A 20,358-nucleotide genomic window follows, 5' to 3' on the forward strand; every position below is an offset into this window, starting at 1 on the left:
AGGTCCTGAGTGTTCTGGAGCAGGTTTTCATCAAGGATCTCTCTACACTTTGCTCCGTTCATATTTCCCTCGATCCTGACTAGTCTCCCAGTCCCTGCCTCTGAAAAACATCCCCACAGCATGATGCTGCCACCACCATGCTTCACCGTAGGGATGGTGGCAGGTTTCTTCCAGACATGATGCTTGGCATTCAGGCCAAGGAAATCAATATTGTTTTAATCTCCCTGACCAAGGCCCTTCTCCCACAATTTCTCAGTTTGGCCAGGAGGCCAGCTCTAGGAAGAGTATTGGTGGTTCCAAACTTCTTCCGTTTAAGAATGATGGAGGCCATTGTGTTCTTGGGGACCTTCAATGCTGCAGACACAATCCTGTCTCGGAGCTCTACGGACAATTCCTTCGACCTCATGGCTTTGTTTTTGCTCTGACATGCACTGTCAACTGTGGACCTTATATCGACAGGTACAGTGGGGAGAACAAGTATTTCATACACTGCCGATTTTGCAGGTTTTCCTACTTACAAAGCATGTAGAGGTCTGTAATTTTTATCAGGTACACTTCAACTGTGAGAGACCGAATCTAAAACAAAAATCCATAAAATCACATTGTATGATTTTTAAGTAATTCATTTGTATTTTATTGCATGACATAAGTATTTGATACATCAGAAAAGCAGAACTTAATATTTGGTACAGAAACCTTTGTTTGCAATTACAGAGATCATACGTTTCCTGTAGTTCTTGACCAGGTTTGCACACACTGCAGCAGGGATTTTGGCCCACTCCTCCATACAGACCTTCTCCAGATCCTTCAGATTTTGGGGCTGTCGCTGGGTAATACGGACTTTCAGCTCCCTCCAAAGATGTTCTATTGGGTTTAGGTCTGGAGACAGGCTAGGCCACTCCAGGACCTTGAGATGCTTCTTATGGAGCCACTCCTTAGTTGCCCTGGCTGTGTGTTTTGGGTCGTTGTCATGTTGGAAGACCCAGCCACGACCCATCTTGCTCTTACTGAGGGAAGGAGGTTGTTGGCCAAGATCTCGCGATACATGGCCCCATCCATCCTCCCCTCAATACGGTGCAGTCGTCCTGTCCCCTTTGCAGAACAGCATCCCCAAAGAATGATGTGCTGCAGGATTTTAATCCATGATGGCGTAGTGTGTTACTAATGGTTTTCTTTGAGACTGTGGTCCCAGCTCTCTTCAGGTCATTGACCAGGTCCTGCCGTATAGTTCTGGGCAGATCCCTCACCTTCCTCATGATCATTGATGCCCCACGAGGTGAGATCTTGCATGGAGCCCCAGACCGAGGGTGATTGACCATCATCTTGAACTTCTTCCATTTTCTAATAATTGCGCAAACAGTTGTTGCCTTCTCACCAAGCTGCTTACCTATTGTCCTGTAGCCCATCCCAGCCTTGTGCTGGTCTACAATTTTACCCCTGATGTCCTTACACAGCTCTCTGGTCTTGGCCATTGTGGAGAGGTTGGAGTCTGTTTGATTGAGTGTGTGGACAGGTGTCTTTTATACAGGTAATGAGTTCAAACAGGTGCAGTTCATACAGGTAATGAGTGGAGAACAGGAGGGATTCTTAAAGAAAAACAGGTCTGTGAGAGCTGGAATTCTTACTGGTTGGTAGGTGATCAAATACTTATGTCATGCAATAAAATGCAAATTAATTACTTAAAAATCATACAATGTGATTTTCTGGATTTTTGTTTTTGATTCAGTCTCTCACAGTTGAAGTGTACCTATAATAAAAATGACAGACCTCTACATGCTTTGTAAGTAGGAAAAACTGCAAAATCAGCAGTGTATCAAATACTTGTTCTCCCCACTGTATGTGCATTTCCAAGTCATGTCCAATCAATTGAAAAGGGTTCTGAATACTTTCTGAATGCACTGTATGTTATCATCCTGGAATGACCCTCTGCTAATCATTAGTTCTAATAATGCTCAAAATTGTATATTGATTTAAAATTGTATTTTAACTTGTTCCCTTGCAGGCGAGGATGACAGCTTGGCCCTCAAGGGGAAACTGACCGTGGGGGACATCTTCAGGAAGGACTTCAAGGTTCATGACCCTGGGGCTAAGTGGATCAACAGTGAGTACTCTATTGATGTTGTAGAGGGGTTGGCGTGGGACATTCATATCGGTGACACTCATGTATTCACTGTGGACATTCAAACAGTTATAAATTTCCCACCAACAGGTACACATGCTGGATTTGAATTTGAGCCAGTTTTCTACAGCAGGAAAATAACCCTGCAACAACAGGAAATGTGAATTATTACATGGATTATAATTATTTTCATGAGGGAAAATGTATACATTTTTCAAAATGGAAATTACACATTTCAGAAGCCTTTTTAAACCTAAAATAAAAAAGGTTTTCCTGCAACATCCAGGCTGTGTCACAACCAGCCGTGATTAGGAGTCCCATAGGGTGGCGCACAATTGGCCGAGCGGCATCCGGGTTTGGCCGGTGTAGGCCGTCATTGTAAATAATAATTTGTTCTTAACTGACTTGCCAAGTTAAATAAAGCTTAAATAAAAATTTAAAATAATTATAATAATAAAACGGGTTGATCAAATGAAGATCCATAAAGCTCTTTTGTAATGGTAACAAACCTGAGTTACAGTAGGAACACTAAAGTTTTAATTTGAAGACATGAACTTGAAGACATTTTCAGCACTGCTTTCTATTGACTGTAATGGGGCACTTCGGCTTCCTACCCAGCTAGCATTGATTTAGAATCATTATGACCATGGTGTGAATAACATGGATTGATCACTTTGTTCCACTAACAACTTCTGCACCAATGATCTCATTGCCCATCATTGAATCAGCTCAACTGTATATGTTAGCAATGACAGTGTAATGAGTGTGTGTTGACTCAATGTCAAGTGAAACGGTGTGCATGCCTGCTGGCGTGCGCTGTGATCATCTGTCAAATCCAATATACACCTAAACCACATTACCTGTTACCTTGGATCTTGTTTTTATAAGAGGAGCTACAGCTAATATTTTTGCATTCATATTGCTGCAATCATCATTATGAACTGTCACGGTGTGGGCCAGCATGTACACTACTGTACTAAACATACACAGTCCAGAGAATATCACAATTATTGAAGAGAACACAGTCAATTTGGGAACTGCAAGGATGGGAACTGCTAAAACGGGTGAAGGCACAGGATTGGCTCAATTCTATCCTCTTGTGTAAAACAGTGAAAGGGTGCTTGAAGCTAACCATCAATCACACCAAAATTAAATATTTATTCTAGTTGGACATGTTGCCCGGAAAATAAAATAAAATCAAAACAAACCTTAAATTGCAACTGTTGAAACAGGCTAGACACCCATTATCTTACTGCTGGGTTGAAAATGATCAGAACCCGACTCCGAGAGGTACTTTACAGCCAAAGGATTAATGAAGCAGTTTTGATTGAACTTATGCCTAATGAAGCCGTCTTCTCCTACCAGCCACTAGTCTCTCCAAGAGAGGGTGCAGATGGGCGAGTACACAGAGTACAGTACGTCAAGGACTGTTCAAGTACTATAGAGCTTCCTTTCTTCATTCCTTCCTTCCCCTCCTTGATATAATTACTAATCTGACTCATTTAGATTGTTGAAAGCAAGGTCTCTAAACATACTGCTTTCACCAATTCAGTCATATCTGATCAGTAGTGACTCTCTTGTTCCTGGTGTTTCTCATGACCCACAAAATAGTCAACAAAACAATTAAAGTCAATGAGTTGCAGGAAACTGTACTAGAACAGGGGTAATATGCATTGTCTGGATGTGACCATCGGTGCCTCTTTAAAAGTATTTTTTCTCACTGTATGAAACCAAGAATAAATACTGTAGTATTTTCCTTTTTTAATAGAATGACGCATTCTGTCACTTTGATAAGCTGATTAATATGTTCATCCAAACATCTTCCAGGCTGTATACTGCAGCTGTTTTTGGCCTGCGAAGAAAGTCTTCTTAGGGAGCCTGTAGATGCAGCTGCCATAGAAGGAAAGAGTCCTTTGTTAGTATGTCATATTCGTTTAGCCTTCGTGATGTGCAGAACGGCGAGCTTTCAGAACTGTCGGGAACATTTGCAATTATTGGCTTCCGAGGACAGGACTGAAATTGATGTTTTTATTGTAAAACAAATTTTTCCCTGATATTATATATTTTCGCCATCCCTGTTTTCCTTAAGCGATAAATCAATTTCCTGGGAAACATTTGTGATGATGTTATTTTGTCATTGATAAGTCCAGATCCTTTTTGGGGTCTTTTATGGGAGTATAAGGCTGTGCTCATTTTTATTTAATTTTACATTTATTTAACTAGGCAAGTCAGTTAAGAACAAATTCTTATTTTCAATGACGGCCTAGGAACAGTGGGTTAACTGCCTTGTTCAGGGGCAAAATTACTGATTTTTACCTTGTCAGCTCGGGGATTCGATTTTGCAACCTTTCGGTCTCTAGTCCAATGATCTAACCACTAGGCTACCTGCCGCCCCATCATTGAATTCATACAACACAAGCGACTCATGAAGGTTTTGAGATTTGAATAACCCTTCGGCCTTGTTTCATCACAATCTATAACAGGAACCTTGCAGCACTGTGTGCCTCCATGGAACCCTCCTACATTGGCCTTGTCCCAGATCTGTTTGTGCTGTCTTGCCAACTCCTATGTTTATTGTCATGTCACAATGACCACAGAATTTGGCAACATTGATATCCTGTGTATGCCAACCCCGACGTAAAATCACAATCAAATGCACCCAGCAACAACATCATTTTCATCCAACAATGATACATTCAAACCTGGTTAATGTTATGGCATGAGTTCTAGCAGCTGCTGTATGTCTGAATGAAGCAGCTCTCCGTGTCCGCCTATAATGACTCCTACACTCTGGGTGACCCCCTCGGTCCTGATGGCTGATGTATGCTAAACATGTAGGGAGAAGTGATTTGCTGAACGGCATCAAGCAAACAGACGCATGATTGGCCAGATAAGTATATTTTAACCTTGATCCGAGCTGATGGCTGACCTGGTGGTGATTTGCATTAGAGGAGCACCACAAGTAAAGTAGTGCCCCCTAGTGTTTACAGCTTCATTTTTATAGAGTGCCAGTCATTCATAAAATTCAGATTACTGGTATGATTGTAATGAGCTAGCAGGTCAGTCTAAAAGTCCTCATGTTTTTGAATGCAATTAAGTAATTAATGCACCTGGCCTTTGGCCACCATAGTCAGTTCAGGTAAGTCCCCCTCTTCAAAAAAAAGACTGCAGTTAAAAAATGAAAGAGCACACGTTTAACCAGTAGCAGTGTGTTGGTAAAATCCCTGGGGATGCCAAGTCAGGGGGAAAAAAACATATTACAACCTATGTGTTGTGATAATTGCATTGTTTGCTCTATAACCAACTGCTCTTAAACACTAGTAAAACTAAATGCATGCTCTTCAACCGATAGCTGCGGGCACCAGCCTGCCTGACTAGCATCACTACTCTGGACGGTTCTGACTTAGAATATGTGGACAACTATAAATACCTAGGTGAAAATTAAATCTAGAATCGGCTACCTATTTCGCAACAAAGCCTCCTTCACTCATGCTGCCAACCATACCCTCGTAAAACTGACTATCCTACCGATCCTAGACTTTGGCGATGTCATTTGCAAAATAGCCTCCAACACTCTACTCAGCAAATTGGATGCATTCTATCACAGTGCCATCCGTTTTGTCACCAAAGCCCCATATACTACCCATCACTGCGACCTGTATGCTCTCGTTGGCTGGTCCTCGCTACATATTCGTCGCCATACCCACTGGCTACAGGTCATCTATAAGTCTTTGCTAGGTAAAGCCCTGCCTTATCTCAGCTCACTGGTCTCCATAACAACAACCACCCGTAGCACGCGCTCCAGCAGGTATATTTCACTGGTCATCCCCAAAGCCAACACCAGGTGAAAGCTATGATCCCTTATTGATGTCACTTGTTAAATCTACTTCAATCAGTGTGGATGAAGGGGAGGAGACAGGTTAAATAAGTATTTTTAAACCTTGAGACAACTGAGACATGGATTGTGTATGTCAGAGGGTGAATGGGCAAGACATTCACCCTTTGAATGGGGTATAGGACTACGTGCCAGGCGAGAGTTGGCCTCTGGGTTAAGTAGGCGGGTGTTGAGTTTGGCGTGTTATGTTTGGAGGACGCATGACTCAACCTTCGCCTCTCCAGAGCCCGTTGGTGAGTTGCAGCGAAAAATTATAATAATAATATCAAGGGAGGCCAAATGCTTGCTGGCTTCCCTTGCTATTGAATTCAATGCTACAGGCGGCAAAAATGTCAATGCACTTTTAGGCCGTGCTAGTCATACTGAGACAGAGGGGCGCGTTTCACTCACTCAGATGCTTTCTCCGGTGAGATACATTCAGCCTCATGAAGGAAAATTATGAAACAAAGAGATCAATTATTTTCTATGTTTTTAAAATGCATTGGTAAATTTTTTGGGGAAGCCTGGCTTTCATTGGCATCCACGAATACACCCCACAGCCCGGTTATGGTTTATGATCTTTCTTTCTGGACCGGCTGCAACTCAAAATCATCAAGTTGATGTTTGAAGAGGGATAGATAGCATGGGTCATCGCCAGAGTTTCATGTAAGTGTAACGGCAGATTTCCTCATCTTCGTCTGAAGAGGAGTAAGGATCGGACCAAGATGCCGCGTGGTTAGTGTTCATCACGATTTTAATATGAAAAGCACTGAACACTATGAAATACAAAAACAATAAACGAATACGTGAAATAACCAAACCAGTACATTGTGGCGACAACCACACACACACGGAAACAAACACCAACAATGGCTACCTAAATATGGTTCTCAATCAGGGACAACGATAAACAGCTGCCTCTGATTGAGAACCATATCAGGCCAAACACAGAAATAGAAACACAAACAGACTGCCCACCCCAACTCACGCCCTGACCATACTAAATAAAGACAAAACAAAGGAAATAAAGGTCAGAACGTGACAGTAAGTGTCACGCCCTGACCTTAGAGATCCTTTTTTTTCTCTATTTGGTTAGGTCAGGGTGTGATTTGGGTGGGCATTCTAGTTTTTCTATTTCTTTGTTGGCCAGGTATGGTTCCCAATCAGAGGCAGCTGTCTATCGTTGTCTCTGATTGGGGATCATACTTAGGCACCCTTTTTCCCCCACCTTTAGTGTGTGGTATCTTGACTATGTTTGTGTGTACATTACATTTACATTTAAGTCATTTAGCAGACGCTCTTATCCAGAGCGACTTACAAATTGGTGCGTTCACCTTATGACATCCAGTGGAACTGCCACTTTACAATAGTGCATCTAAATCTTTTAAGGGGGGGGGGTGGGAAGGATTACTTTATCCTATCCTAGGTATTCCTTAAAGAGGTGGGGTTTGCACTGCATGTCTGCACTGCATGTAGCGTTACGGTCGTGGTTGTATTTAGTTGTTTTTTCGGTGACATTTAAATAAAAGTAAAATGTACGCCTACCACTGCACCTTGGTCCAATCCATCTCTAAACAATCGTGACAGTAAGAGACCTATGAAAGAGTGATATTGATCAATATACATCAGTAGGATGGTTTGGTAGTGCTAATGCTATTTAATCTAAAGAACCCATCTATATACACATCATTGGTTTTACTCTGGATATTTTAGTAAATGGCAGACTGTTGTCGTGTAACATACAGTAGGCTAAGCATTATACCATATATGAAATTCACAGCACATCCCTAGAGATGTCTTTATAGGCCTATGAATTCTCTCACTGTCCTGAATAAGAATCTTACATATCTCACAATGCCGACGTGTATTAACCTTTCCCTCCCAGCAGGTATTTGCAGTCAATATTTCTGTTAAACCAAAACCACATTCTAGTCATGTTTAATGTAATTTACTCAAGTCTGCCCTGTGCAAATGTTATGTACTCTTGCTTGTTGTGTTGTTCTGTGGCTCTGAGGCAGAATTTTAAAAAATAAATAAAATACAATTTAAGAACGTGAAAGCCATGATAAGGAGGTTTAATGTTGCAATTATGGGTCCGGTTTGATACCGTCCAGTGGACTCATAGGAATCAACAAATGGGCAAGCGGTGAAAAATGTGTTGCTGATAACCGTAAATCAACGTAAAACTCCCATCCAGCCCACCGGACAGGAGCCATCAGCAGCTCATACACTTCTATTCACCTCCTACTTTGGGGAATGCAACACGCTATAGAGATATGGCAAAGCTCTCTGTTGTGTAATTGTATTGTTTTATGAGGGAGGCTTGTCTATGGCCCCTTTCAGAGATAAGGTTGAAAGGGGGATACCTAGTCAATTGTACAATTGAATGCATTCAACTGAAATGTGTCATCCGCATTTATCCGAACCCCTCTGGGGCTGCCTTAATCATCTGCGCCATCAGTGTAGAGTGTGAAATAAAGGGAAGGCCATGGGGGAAAGTTTATGTATAGACGTCCTCAAGAGGACTGAACTCAATAGAAAGTCAACTTCACACACCTCCATCCTAAAAAATCTATCATAATTGTACAAGCAAAAAGTGTTTTATTTTTTATTTTTACTCTTATTTTACCAGGTAAAACTTTCTAATTTACAGCAACGACCTGGGGAATAGTTACAGAGGAGGGGGGTGATTAGGTGGCCATGATGGTATGAGGGCCAGATTGGGAAGTAAGCTGCATACATAAGACCATATAAATGTCTCTGTCACCTGCTGCTTACTCCTGCCTGACCACCCTATGACCTGACATGCTAACGGAAAGGTTGAACCGCTAGTGGCAAACACCATGCCACACACAAAGCCACCTGAAAGTATCCCCCCCACTCTGAAAATATTTTTAATTAGAGTTGTTTTAGAAACCCATTTAGTTTTATAGCCCATCTGATCCAAAGGGCATTGGAGATTTAAGACTGTATACGGTGGAAGGAGAGAGACACCCTTTTATTTTGTCCCAGACAGGCCCCTATAACTCTCTCCCAGCTGCGTTTTTTTAGCAGCCTAACCATCGTCCTCTTAGCCTTCAGGAGGACAGATGACCTGGAACAGGAAAGAAAAATACATTCCACACCTAGCTTTACATTGTAGCCTCCGCTCACCTGTCGTTTAATGATACAAACCTGTTCAGGTTGTAAACTGGTTTTAATGTCACCATGTCAACTAGCTTAGCCCCACTGGGAAGCTTTATCAAAGGGGAGACATCTCTCTGCTCAATGATCAGGTTATATATTTGGATAAACGTATGAGTATTCTTTGGTGGTGTGTTCCGTGTTGGCACTCAGAGGTAGTATAAAGCAAGCAGTGGTACATTGTATGAGTTTTGCGGCATAGTGCCAGAACTCAGGCGTTACAAAGGAAATATTGAGAGGCCTGAACAGAATGAATGGGCTGCTGCGTCTCCCTGAAGAAGAATGGAGAGAATGGGACAAGTAAATGGAAGCAGAGGGAGAGAATAAGGTCCTTCACATGGTTGGTTAAGTGCGGTGACTATAATATCATCATGTTCAGCAAGACAAATGGGCCTGGGAACCTAGTGTTTCTGATGGCAATCATTTGCCATCAAAAACACTTTTTGGACAGATTGGCTATGCGTTTGCAGATTGAACCGGTTTGTTTTTAAGGGAATTAAACCTGGACGACAGAACAAAAATAGCGAAATGAGGGTGAGGAGAAGGTACAATTTGAGGAATAGAGAGTCATATTTTAGCTTTGTCCTTGGTGTTTTATCCCTTACTGAAAAAAACTGGTGCAAATGCATAAAATATGTAGATATGTTTGACTAATAGTCCATGGATTGGGAAGTTTCACGTCGTTTTCCTAGAAGCTAGCCTGGTGGCCAGAGCTGCACTGGACTGTGGATATGCATGTTATTCTCTCATTCTAATGAAGCTGTCATCTTCAGTTAGTGCAGGGAACAGCTTGCCTGAAGCCTCAATGAGGCACACCGGTACAAAGCATACAGTCAAATGAAAGCTGTAGGGTTCAGAGGAGGGGATGGTAGAGTGCTAGTGTGAGATCATAGAAGCCATTAGAGTTTAAGTGGGAATATTCACAAGGTACTTGGTCTTTGAAGTGATGTGTTGTTGGAAAGGGGAATGTCTATGGCACTTTAACTAATTTTACAGTACATATTATTTCTTTCTTTCTCTCCTCTCTCTCTCTTTCGCACACACAACTGTCCTCCTGTGATCTGTAGTGAGTGAGGGATGTTGCCCAGAGCAGGAGACTGAATGAATAAGACATGTTGCAGGAGCAGAGGTGAAGATCACAGGGGGAAGCCAATGCCCTGGGCTAACGCCGAGCCGGTCAAGGGAGCCCTGATGAAGACCTAGTGGAAGGAGAAGGAGGGCAAGATGGAGTGAAGGAGAATGTCAGAGAGCAAGACTGAGAATTCCCTTGGTAGTGTGAAACAGGGATGAATAGATGGCAATGGTCTGAGAGGAAGCCCTGGTGTCTTTGAAAGGAAAAGAAAGACTGGAGACTGTATAGCGACAGCGAGGGAGAGTGGTGGAGAAGAGGACAGGGTGAAGGCTGAAATTATGGGCTCTGTTGGGGTGCATGGTTGGCATGGAAAGAACGAGTGATCTCGGGTGACTGGAAGGGTGGTAAACGGATAAATACAAACTACATACAGAATAAAGATTGGACTCTGAGGGAGGGAAAGAGACAGGCGGAATGACAGTTGAAAAATATGGCCAGCCAAGTGTATGTTTAGGATGAAGTTCAGAGATGACATATCTAAAGAGGGAGGAGAAGAGATGGAAAGAGGATAGGAGGAGAAGAGATGGAAAGATGATAGGAGGAGAAGAGATGGAAAGATGATAGGAGGAGAAGAGATGGAAAGAGGATAGTAGCTTACCTTAGCTTTAGCTTTACATGGATACAAAACAGGAAAAAGGAATAGCATATTAGAAGATATAATGGATTGATGGACTTCTTTCCCAGATGCTCTCAAGTGCTTTACATTGATATGTTGGACATGTGCTGATTCAAAGGATAGAAAAATAAAAAGTGAGTACGTAGGATTCAGGATGAGATTCAGTGAGACGGGACGAGCAATCAGGATGCACTATATTTTAATCTTTACTCCTGATACGAAGCTGTTAATATATTCCAGTAAACTGGAGAGCTGTTGATTGCATAATTTGCATTCATTATTTGACCAGTGCAATCTAAAAACCCAGAATTGTCAATCATAATTTTATGAATGAATGTCATTGTGATGGACAATTAGTTATCCCAGCAGATATAGAATGCTCCCCATAACAATCTGTAGTCCCCGATTAACACTCTAAACCAGAGCTGTTTGCTCGGCCCTTATTGGCTCTTGACTGAAACAACATTCAGAAATAGGCTTTTATCGTCCTTGTCTGGTAAAGGGCAAAGTCATTGTGAAGATGGGAAAACTAAATTCACTTTCATCTCTTTGTTGCAATTGTTTACTCACTCTGGAGACGGTCTTTGTGATTGCAGGTGTAACTGTTGATTGTTTCCACTTGCCACTGCAGAAATATGTATTTAATGATTATGTATTATGTATATGTGTTCTATTGGTTGGTTGAATTTACATATCAATAAGGTGTTATGCCATTGGTTAAGCTTGCAGATAGGGGGAGATTGCGAATGTCAATTCTTCCTAGTCTGATCTTGACCTGCAAGCTGTAGGTCACGTTCTGAAATACTGGATTCTATTTTCAGATTTACAATATGTAGGAGTTCATGTCCTGATGTGTGTGTGTGTGTGTATATACTGTACCAGTCACAAGTTTGGACACCTACTCATTCAAGGGTTTTTCTTTTTGTAAATTATTTTCTACATTGTAGAATAATAGTGAAGACATCAAAACTATGAAATAACAGATACGGAATCATGTATTAACCCAAAAAATGTTAAACAAATCAAAATATATTTTAGTTTCTTCAAAGTATCCACCCTTTGCCTTGATGACAGCTTTGCACACTCTCCTCTTTTTAAAAATGTTTTATTGAACCTTTATTGAACCTTTATTTAACCAGGCAAGTCAGTTAAGCACAAATTCTTATTTAAAATGACGGCCTACCAAAAGGCAAAAGGCCTCCTGTGGGGACGGGGGCCTGGGATAAAAAATAAATATAGGACACACATCACAACAAGAGAGACAACGCAACAAGAGAGACAACACTACATAAAGAGACAGCAACATAGCAAAGCAGCAACACATGACAAAACAGCATGGTAACAACACAACATAACAACAACATGTTAGCAACACAACATGGTACAAACATTGGGCACAGACAACAGCACAAAGGGTAAGAAGGTAGAGACAACAATACATCACACAAAGCAGCCACAACTGTCAGTAAGAGTGTCCATGATTGAGTCTTTGAATGAAGAGATTACTTATCACCCCAGTACATTCCTCTATAGCACCAGTACATTTCTCTATAGCCCAAGTACATTATCTATAGCAACAGTACATTCTTCTATAGCAACAGTACATTCTCTATAGCCCCAGTACATACTCTATAGCAACAATACATTCCTCTATAGCCCCAGTACATTCCTCTATAGCCCCAGTACATTCGTCTATAGCCCCAGTACATTCTCTATAGCCCTAGTACATACTCTATAGCCCCAGTACATACTCTATAGCCCCAGTACATTCTCTATATTTCCCCAGTACATTCTCTATAACCCCAGTACATTCTCTATAACCCCAGTACATTCTCTATAGCAACAGTACATTCTCTATAGCCCCAGTACATACTCTATAGCAACAGTACATTCCTCTATAACAGGGTTTCACAAAGTCGGTCCACCCCATCCCGGGTGCACTTTTTTGTGTTTTTACCATAGCACTACACAGCTGATTTAAATAACTAACTCATCATCAAGCTTTGAATATTTAAATCAGCTGTGTAGTGCTAGGGTAAAAAAAAAAAAAAAAAACGTGCACCCAGGGGGGCCCCGGGTCTGACTTTGGGAGACCCTGCTCTACTCTATAGCCCCAGTACATTCTCTATAGCCCCAACACATTCCTCTATAGCCCCAACACATTCCTCTATAGCCCCAACACATTCCTCTATAGCCCCAACACATTCCTCTATAGCCCCAACACATTCCTCTATAGCCCCAACACATTCCTCTATAGCCCCAACACATTCCTCTATAGCCCCAACACATTCCTCTATAGCCCAACACATTCCTCACAGCCCCAGCACCTCTATAGCCCCAACACATTCCTCTATAGCCCCAACACATTCCTCTATAGCCCCAACACATTCCTCTATAGCCCCAACACATTCCTCTATAGCCCCAGCACATTCCTCTATAGCCCCAGCACATTCCTCTATAGCCCCAGCACATTCCTCTATAGCCCCAGCACATTCCTCTATAGCCCCAGCACATTCCTCTATAGCCCCAACACATTCCTCTATAGCCCCAACACATTCCTCTATAGCCCCAACACATTCCTCTATAGCCCCAGCACATTCCTCTATAGCCCCAACACATTCCTCTATAGCCCCAACACATTCCTCTATAGCCCCAGCACATTCCTCTATAGCCCCAGCACATTCCTCTATAGCCCCAGCACATTCCTCTATAGCCCCAGCACATTCCTCTATAGCCCCAACACATTCCTCTATAGCCCCAGTGCATTCCTCTATAGCCCCAGTGCATTCCTCCCACTGTAAATTCCACATTTAACACAAATGTAGAGAATCCCACTTCTGACAGAAATGTAGAGAATCTCACTTCTGACAGAAATGTAGAGAATCTCACTTCTGACAGAAATGTAGAGAATCTCACTTCTGACAGAAATGTAGAGAATCTCACTTCTGACACCAATGTAGGAAATCTCACTTCTGACACCAATGTAGGAAATCTCACTTCTGACACCAATGTAGGAAATCCCACTTCTGACACAAATGTAGACAATCCCACTTCTGACACAAGTGTAGACAATCCCACTTCTGACACCAATGTAGACAATCCCACTTCTGACACCAATGTAGAGAATCATCTGACATCAATGTAGGGAATCCCACTTCTGACACCAATTTAGAGAATCCCACTTCTGACACCAATTTAGAGAATCCCGCTTCTGACACCAATGTAGAGAGCTCAGGGACCAGCTGTCAGTGTATGGATCCAAGATACACTGCCAATGCACCAACTGGCCACTCTGCATCCAAACACTTTGCTCTCTGATATTAAGTGTCCAAATTACAGACGATTGCAAGGATATTGCACATAGGACTATTATCAGACATTATGAAAAGTTTGATAGCCTTTGTGAAGTAATATTTCTTGCTCTGTGTCTTTGCTCTATCTCTGTTCAACAGGTAATGAGCTACTGTATCGCACACGTGAGGGGGATGTTGTCAGGCTCAACATGGAGACGTATGAGAGGACGGTACTGGTGCACAACAAAAAGTTTGTGAGTCTCTACAACTATCTCTTTTTTTCCGTAGTGTTATTTATTAAATGTTTTATTATTGGACATTTCCAGCATATCAAAGCACCCAAAGTGGAGTGAAACAATCCATCATTACCACATCATTTGATCAGGGGTCAGTGTTGAAACGGCCACGGTGACGACACACAACATTATGTCTCTCTGAAATCAGAAAGAGCCTCAAGAAGATTAATGCCTCTCCCGCCCATGCCCTGCACTGAGCAATCCGTCAAACGCAGTCATTCTAGGATTACCTTAATGAAAAACACTACGCATGGTTAAATGTAATCTTTTTGTATTATTTCTCTCTCTCCCTCTCTCCCTCTCTCGCTCTCTCTCTCTCTCTCTCTGTGCTTTTCAGGAAATGTACAAAGCCAGCAAGTATGAAGTGTCTCCTGACATGAAGCATGTGCTGCTCGCCTACAACGTGGCACCAGTGAGCTCTTTCATTTGTTTGCGTGTTTTTGGAATTAGCGGAATGACAGGCAAATATGTCATCGGTCTTTGAAGGGAAATGTGGCGAGACGGTGGGGGAGAAAAAGTAATCATGGTGTCCGGGTAGAGGCATGTCGCACCCCACCGCCTCTCAGCCACCGTAGAGAGAAACCAGCTTAGTGGAACTGTACTCTTCAGAGAGTGGCCAAAACACAAACAAACCTCACAACACAGCCGGGACAGAGGGATGAGGAGGAAAATGGAGGGGTGCAGGGGATGGGGAAAACAAAAGGGAGGGAATTGGGCAAGCAGGGGAGTAGAGAGTGAGAGCATAGGAGGAAAGGGAATGAGATGGGAGGTTTTTCTGCTACAGCGGTTACTGCATTATGTAATGGCTCAGGTAGCTAACTACTGCAATGTGAGATCCATGACACAGTCTGAAAAATAATTAGTATGTCAGGGAATAGAAGCCCATTGAGACAACAGGGAGGCCCTGGTGGATGGAGTGTGTGTGCGTGTGTGTGTGTGTGTTAGACAGTGAATTTGTTATTTCATAATCGTCCTCCAGAGCCCTGGTAGATGACGGCTCCGTCCCCCAGCTGTCATTGCACAGGCACACACACACACACACACACACACACACACACATCATGCTGCTGCTTGCCCTTCACAGAGAATTTCTCTCTCTCTCTCCCCCAACTCTTTTTTAAAAATATTTTCTTTTTGCATTTTCCAATTAAGAACATTCAAAACAAAAGTGAAAAGATATTAGACAACGATAGGACAAAGTGACAGTAACAGACGAGCGTAACAAAAAAAAAAAAAATATATATATAATTATATATACAAACATACAATAAGAAAAAAATAATGATAATGAGACATTGGATCACCTGCCATAGGCTACATATTATACATTACGTGTGAAACATTGTGAGGATTATATATAGATTCAATCAATGAGATGTGGGGGGAGATTCTCCATATAGTCAATAAAAGGTTGCCAAATTCTGTAAAATGTCTTTAACTTATTCCTCAAGCAGTAACTGATTTTCTCCAAAGGGATACAACTCTTAACTTCCGATAGCCACATTGCAACTGGCAGGGAGGAATCCAATTTCCATTTCAAGCGGTTCAGAATTTACTGAACGTGACTGATTACTAAGTAGAATACATGTAATCTCCCATCATATGTACTTCCATTCTGATGGTAATTAATAAAACATGTTTTTAATGGCCAAGTCAATCACTCTTCTTTATGACAGTCTCCAATCCTTCTTCTTCCAGGTGTACCAGCACTCGTTCACTGCCTTCTACATCATCTGCAGCCTGGAGACTCCGTAAGTGGCTGAAACCAACCAATGCTTCCCCTCCCCTCCTGTCTCCTGTCCGAAGCCTAGTCAGTCATGTCTCTGCACTGCCACCCGCTGGAGACAAGGAGAACTGCAAGCCAGGGGCCTTGATGACCTCATCCATCCTCACCTCCAGACAAAGACACAGGGCCTGTGACACCTCTAATTCTCTGCCCTACAGCTCACAGCACTTCTAAAGGCACAAAAAGTGGCTGTGGTATATAAAGCACCTGTATTTCTAGCTGTTCTTGAACATTTTGGACTGGGATGTATAACACTGGTACTTCTGGGAAGGAGCAGCGAAGGCTACTTGTGCAGTGGAGTGTTTTTTTTAGGCTTTGTTTTGTTGATGATCAACTAAGAGTATTTTTTTAAGAAGGTGCTCTGTCATTTACTGAGGGGCAGTTCAATGTGTGTGTCGGTGTGTAGTATGGATGTGTGTGTTCATATTGTGGTCTCGCCTCTCTGCTGCAGGGAGACATGGAACCTGAATCCTCCAGAGGTACGGAACGCCCAACTGCAGTATGCAGGCTGGGGACCCAGGGGCCAGCAGCTGGTAAGAACTACAACTCCCAGCAGCACCCTCTGTCTTATCCGTACTCCATACCCCTATGTCACTGCTATTTGACAGAATTGTGTGTGTGTCCGTGTCTGGTTCTCAATGGATAGTACAATATGAATGGACTTTATCTCCATATTAGCTATGACTAGGGTTGCAAGCCCATTGTAATTTACCAAAGTTACCAGAATCTTCAGTATTTTGGTAATTAACAGAAAATATATGGCAATCTATTGTAACATTGGTAATATATACTTGAATAACTTAAAAAATATATATATCTATATTCCATTCTGTATTCATTTTCTATATCGGTGTCCATATTGTCAATGGGTTTCTTGTAGATAAACTATATGGTTCCAGAGCAAACAGCCTAATTAATAAAGAAAAAGCATCTAATCAACAAATGCATCATTTTTTATTCACTCTGCAAATCTTTGAACTATTGAATTTTTTCACAACTGACATGTTAAATACATGTATAAAAAAAATATAAAGAATATTTAATTCAGAAACCCTCATATTAAACACTGGTATTCACTAAGTTGATGGTTTATATTTAAGATAATGTTTTATAGCTTTGTCATTCTGTTTCATTTGAAAGTCATCTTATTTAATTATTATTTTATATATGATGTGACAAGGCCACACAGAAGCCACACACCTGTGATAATCTGAAGTACCCAAAAGGGCCACTAGATGTCTTGAGATACAATCCTTGAAAGATACCAAAATTCTGGTAGTTTATTGGTAAACTTAGAAAGTTTCCGGTAATATACCGTCCCTTTGCAACCCTAGCTGTGACCTTTCCTATAGCTATTTATGTTAAACTATCACAAGCTACCAGGCAGTCTAGCCTTAGAAAGAACATTAATAAGCATTAGTCTACTAGTACTCAGAGCAGACTATCCTCTGGCACAATGCAATTAATTACCTGTAATCTCCCCAGTGGATTAATTGGCAAAGTCAATTGATGGATATCACACAGTCTCTCCTATCATTACTCATTAAACAGCCCTGATTCCAACAGTCACTTTCGTTTAAAGGAGCTTTTCTCCCAGCAACAGATTCTTGCCGTTTGGGCTATGATACTTGTTGTCAACGATAAGATGATTAGGTGGGAGAGGAAGGTGTCTGCCAATGTGAGTTCACATATACTTGCATGCATGCACACACACTCACACACATCCACACACACTAACATCAGTCCATCTGTTGTCACATTTCTCAAGCCAGCTGACAGCTTAGTCTTACACTGACCTCTTGATCTGCTCTTTAAACACACATACACACACACACACACACACACACACACACATCATGCTGCTGCTTGCCCTTCACAGACACACACACACACACACGCACAGCTGTCTTTTCCCATGTTGAAAGCGGTGGAATTAGGTTAAATACACAGTGTCCTTTGATGCACCAGAGGGGAGGACGGGCAGCTGTGTCTGAGTCTGTGTCTGTGGATGAACACTGTTCATTTAACTCCATCTTTAGCAGTAACTTTAATCATGTTTACATACTGCTTTACTAATTTCATACTAATTTATACTGTATTCTATTGTACTGTATTTTAGTCAATTGCTCATCCTAATATTTATATATTTCTTAATTCCATTCTTTTACTTTTAGATGTGTGTATATTGCTGTGAATTATATATATTACTGCACTGTTGGAGCTAGGAACACAAGTATTTCGCTACACCTGCAATAACATCTACTAAATATGTGTATGTGAACAATAACATTTGATTTGATTTAATAAGGGGTCCTCATTAAAGGTGTTTTTCTCCTCTTCTTTTAAATCGGAGACGGATCCTTCACTGAGACGCTGAGCTTTGCTTGCTCTCTCTATCTTCCTCTCCCTCCCTTTCTCTCTAGAGGGTCTGACATGGTACATCTTTCTCTCCTGCTGTTGTCAGCCTGCCCACAATATGACCTCACATCTCCCCAGACTCTGTGTGTGAATAGCATATGGGAGGTAACTTGGGTAGTACCTCCTTCAGAAGTGGGCCAAGCTCACTGTGTGACTCTCTGCACTGGCCTAGATCCAGTTGTTAAACTGGGCCTCAGTCAGTCTGCATCGAGGAGAACTCAAACACACCGGGGTCCCCCCTGGCCTACCTTGCCACACGAGCAACAGAAGTTTTAATTAGGAAGGATGGAGCTGACCATGAACTGCCCAGCGGGTAGTCAACACTTCTCCCAACAGTGGACAGAGAGGACGGCAATGCTGTACACCATTAAAGGATTCATCTGCAATTAGGATTTATATTGATATACAATATTGGTGTCCAATGTGTTGAGGAAGGGATTCATTATTCATTACGTTCTCTCTGTATTCTCGTTCACCTTTGTTTTCTCACACACAACCTTTAGTCTTTTGTTTTCTCACACACAACCTTTAGTCTTTTGTTTTCTCACACACAACCTTTAGTCTTTTGTTTTCTCACACACAACCTTTAGTCTTTTGTTTTCTCACACACAACCTTTAGTCTTTTGTTTTCTCACACACAACCTTTAGTCTTTTGTTTTCTCACACACAACCTTTAGTCTTTTGTTTTCTCACACACAACCTTTAGTCTTTTGTTTTCTCACACACAACCTTTAGTCTTTTGTTTTCTCACACACAACCTTTAGTCTTTTGTTTTCCAACACACAACCTTTAGTCTTTTGCATACAAAACTCTCTCTTTCTCTCCCTCTCTCTCCTGCTTTCTCCCTCTTTCTCTCTCCTGTTCCAGAGTTATCCATCAATACTTAGACCTACAGTACTACGGAGATGTAAACAAGCTGGCAGTAGCAGAATCAGAGCCAGGCCAGTCAGCCAACACTACTGCTAAATGTTTAACAATTCAAGTTGTGCAGTGAATAGGAATGTATCTACACTATGTATAGAACCTTTTTATCTCATATTGGCTCTATATTTCTCATGGTTAAAGCATCCTTCTGTCAACCTACAGGTCAACAAGTTTAGTAATGCAGAGGTTACATCTTCCTGTATCATAGGTTATTTATTCCACATCCTTCCTTCCTTTCTTTCTTTCCCCTTAGATTTTTATTTTTGAGAACAACATCTACTACCGTTCGACGGTGGAGAGCCGATCGATCCGTCTGGTTTCCACCGGCAAGGAGGGGGTCATCTTCAATGGGCTCAGCGATTGGCTGTACGAAGGTGAGATTGGCTGATGTGAATACTGTGTTATTGGTGTTCTGGGTGGTGATGTCTATCCCATTGCATTGTCGACCCCAAAGAATGTGGCACTTGAATAAAAATGATGGAGTTATTATTTAGGCTAGTCAGAGGTGCAGTGAACAAGTGATTTAGAATCATACCAAAATGGCGTTAAAAACAGGAAACGTGCCAATTTGCTCCAATTTCCCAGAATTCTCACCACGGCTGTTCTACATGAGTGAATTAGCATTAATTAGCATTAATTCAGCAGAATTAATATTCACCGTCTGTTCTCCACTCTGATACAGATGTCAGGTTTTCTCAACGTTGTTTTGTCTGTTTT

The 20,358-nt window shown here is 41.8% G+C and overlaps 1 protein-coding gene across 3 annotated transcripts in view; it reads left to right on the forward strand.

Annotated features, from left to right (window-relative positions):
• dpp6a (dipeptidyl-peptidase 6a) overlaps positions 1-20,358 on the forward strand; it is a 361,387-nt gene that overhangs the window by 299,304 nt on the left and 41,725 nt on the right. For all 3 annotated transcript variants that reach the window (XM_029626299.2, XM_029626302.2, XM_029626300.2), the window contains exons 3-8: positions 2,003-2,101; positions 14,377-14,471; positions 14,851-14,925; positions 16,212-16,264; positions 16,751-16,832; positions 19,895-20,015. In XM_029626299.2, coding sequence (XP_029482159.1) covers positions 2,003-2,101; positions 14,377-14,471; positions 14,851-14,925; positions 16,212-16,264; positions 16,751-16,832; positions 19,895-20,015 — 525 coding nt within the window. The remainder of the gene's footprint in view (positions 1-2,002; positions 2,102-14,376; positions 14,472-14,850; positions 14,926-16,211; positions 16,265-16,750; positions 16,833-19,894; positions 20,016-20,358) is intronic.

The sequence above is a fragment of the Oncorhynchus nerka genome, linkage group LG22 (genome assembly GCF_034236695.1).
Source record: "Oncorhynchus nerka isolate Pitt River linkage group LG22, Oner_Uvic_2.0, whole genome shotgun sequence".
NCBI lineage: Eukaryota > Metazoa > Chordata > Actinopteri > Salmoniformes > Salmonidae > Oncorhynchus > Oncorhynchus nerka.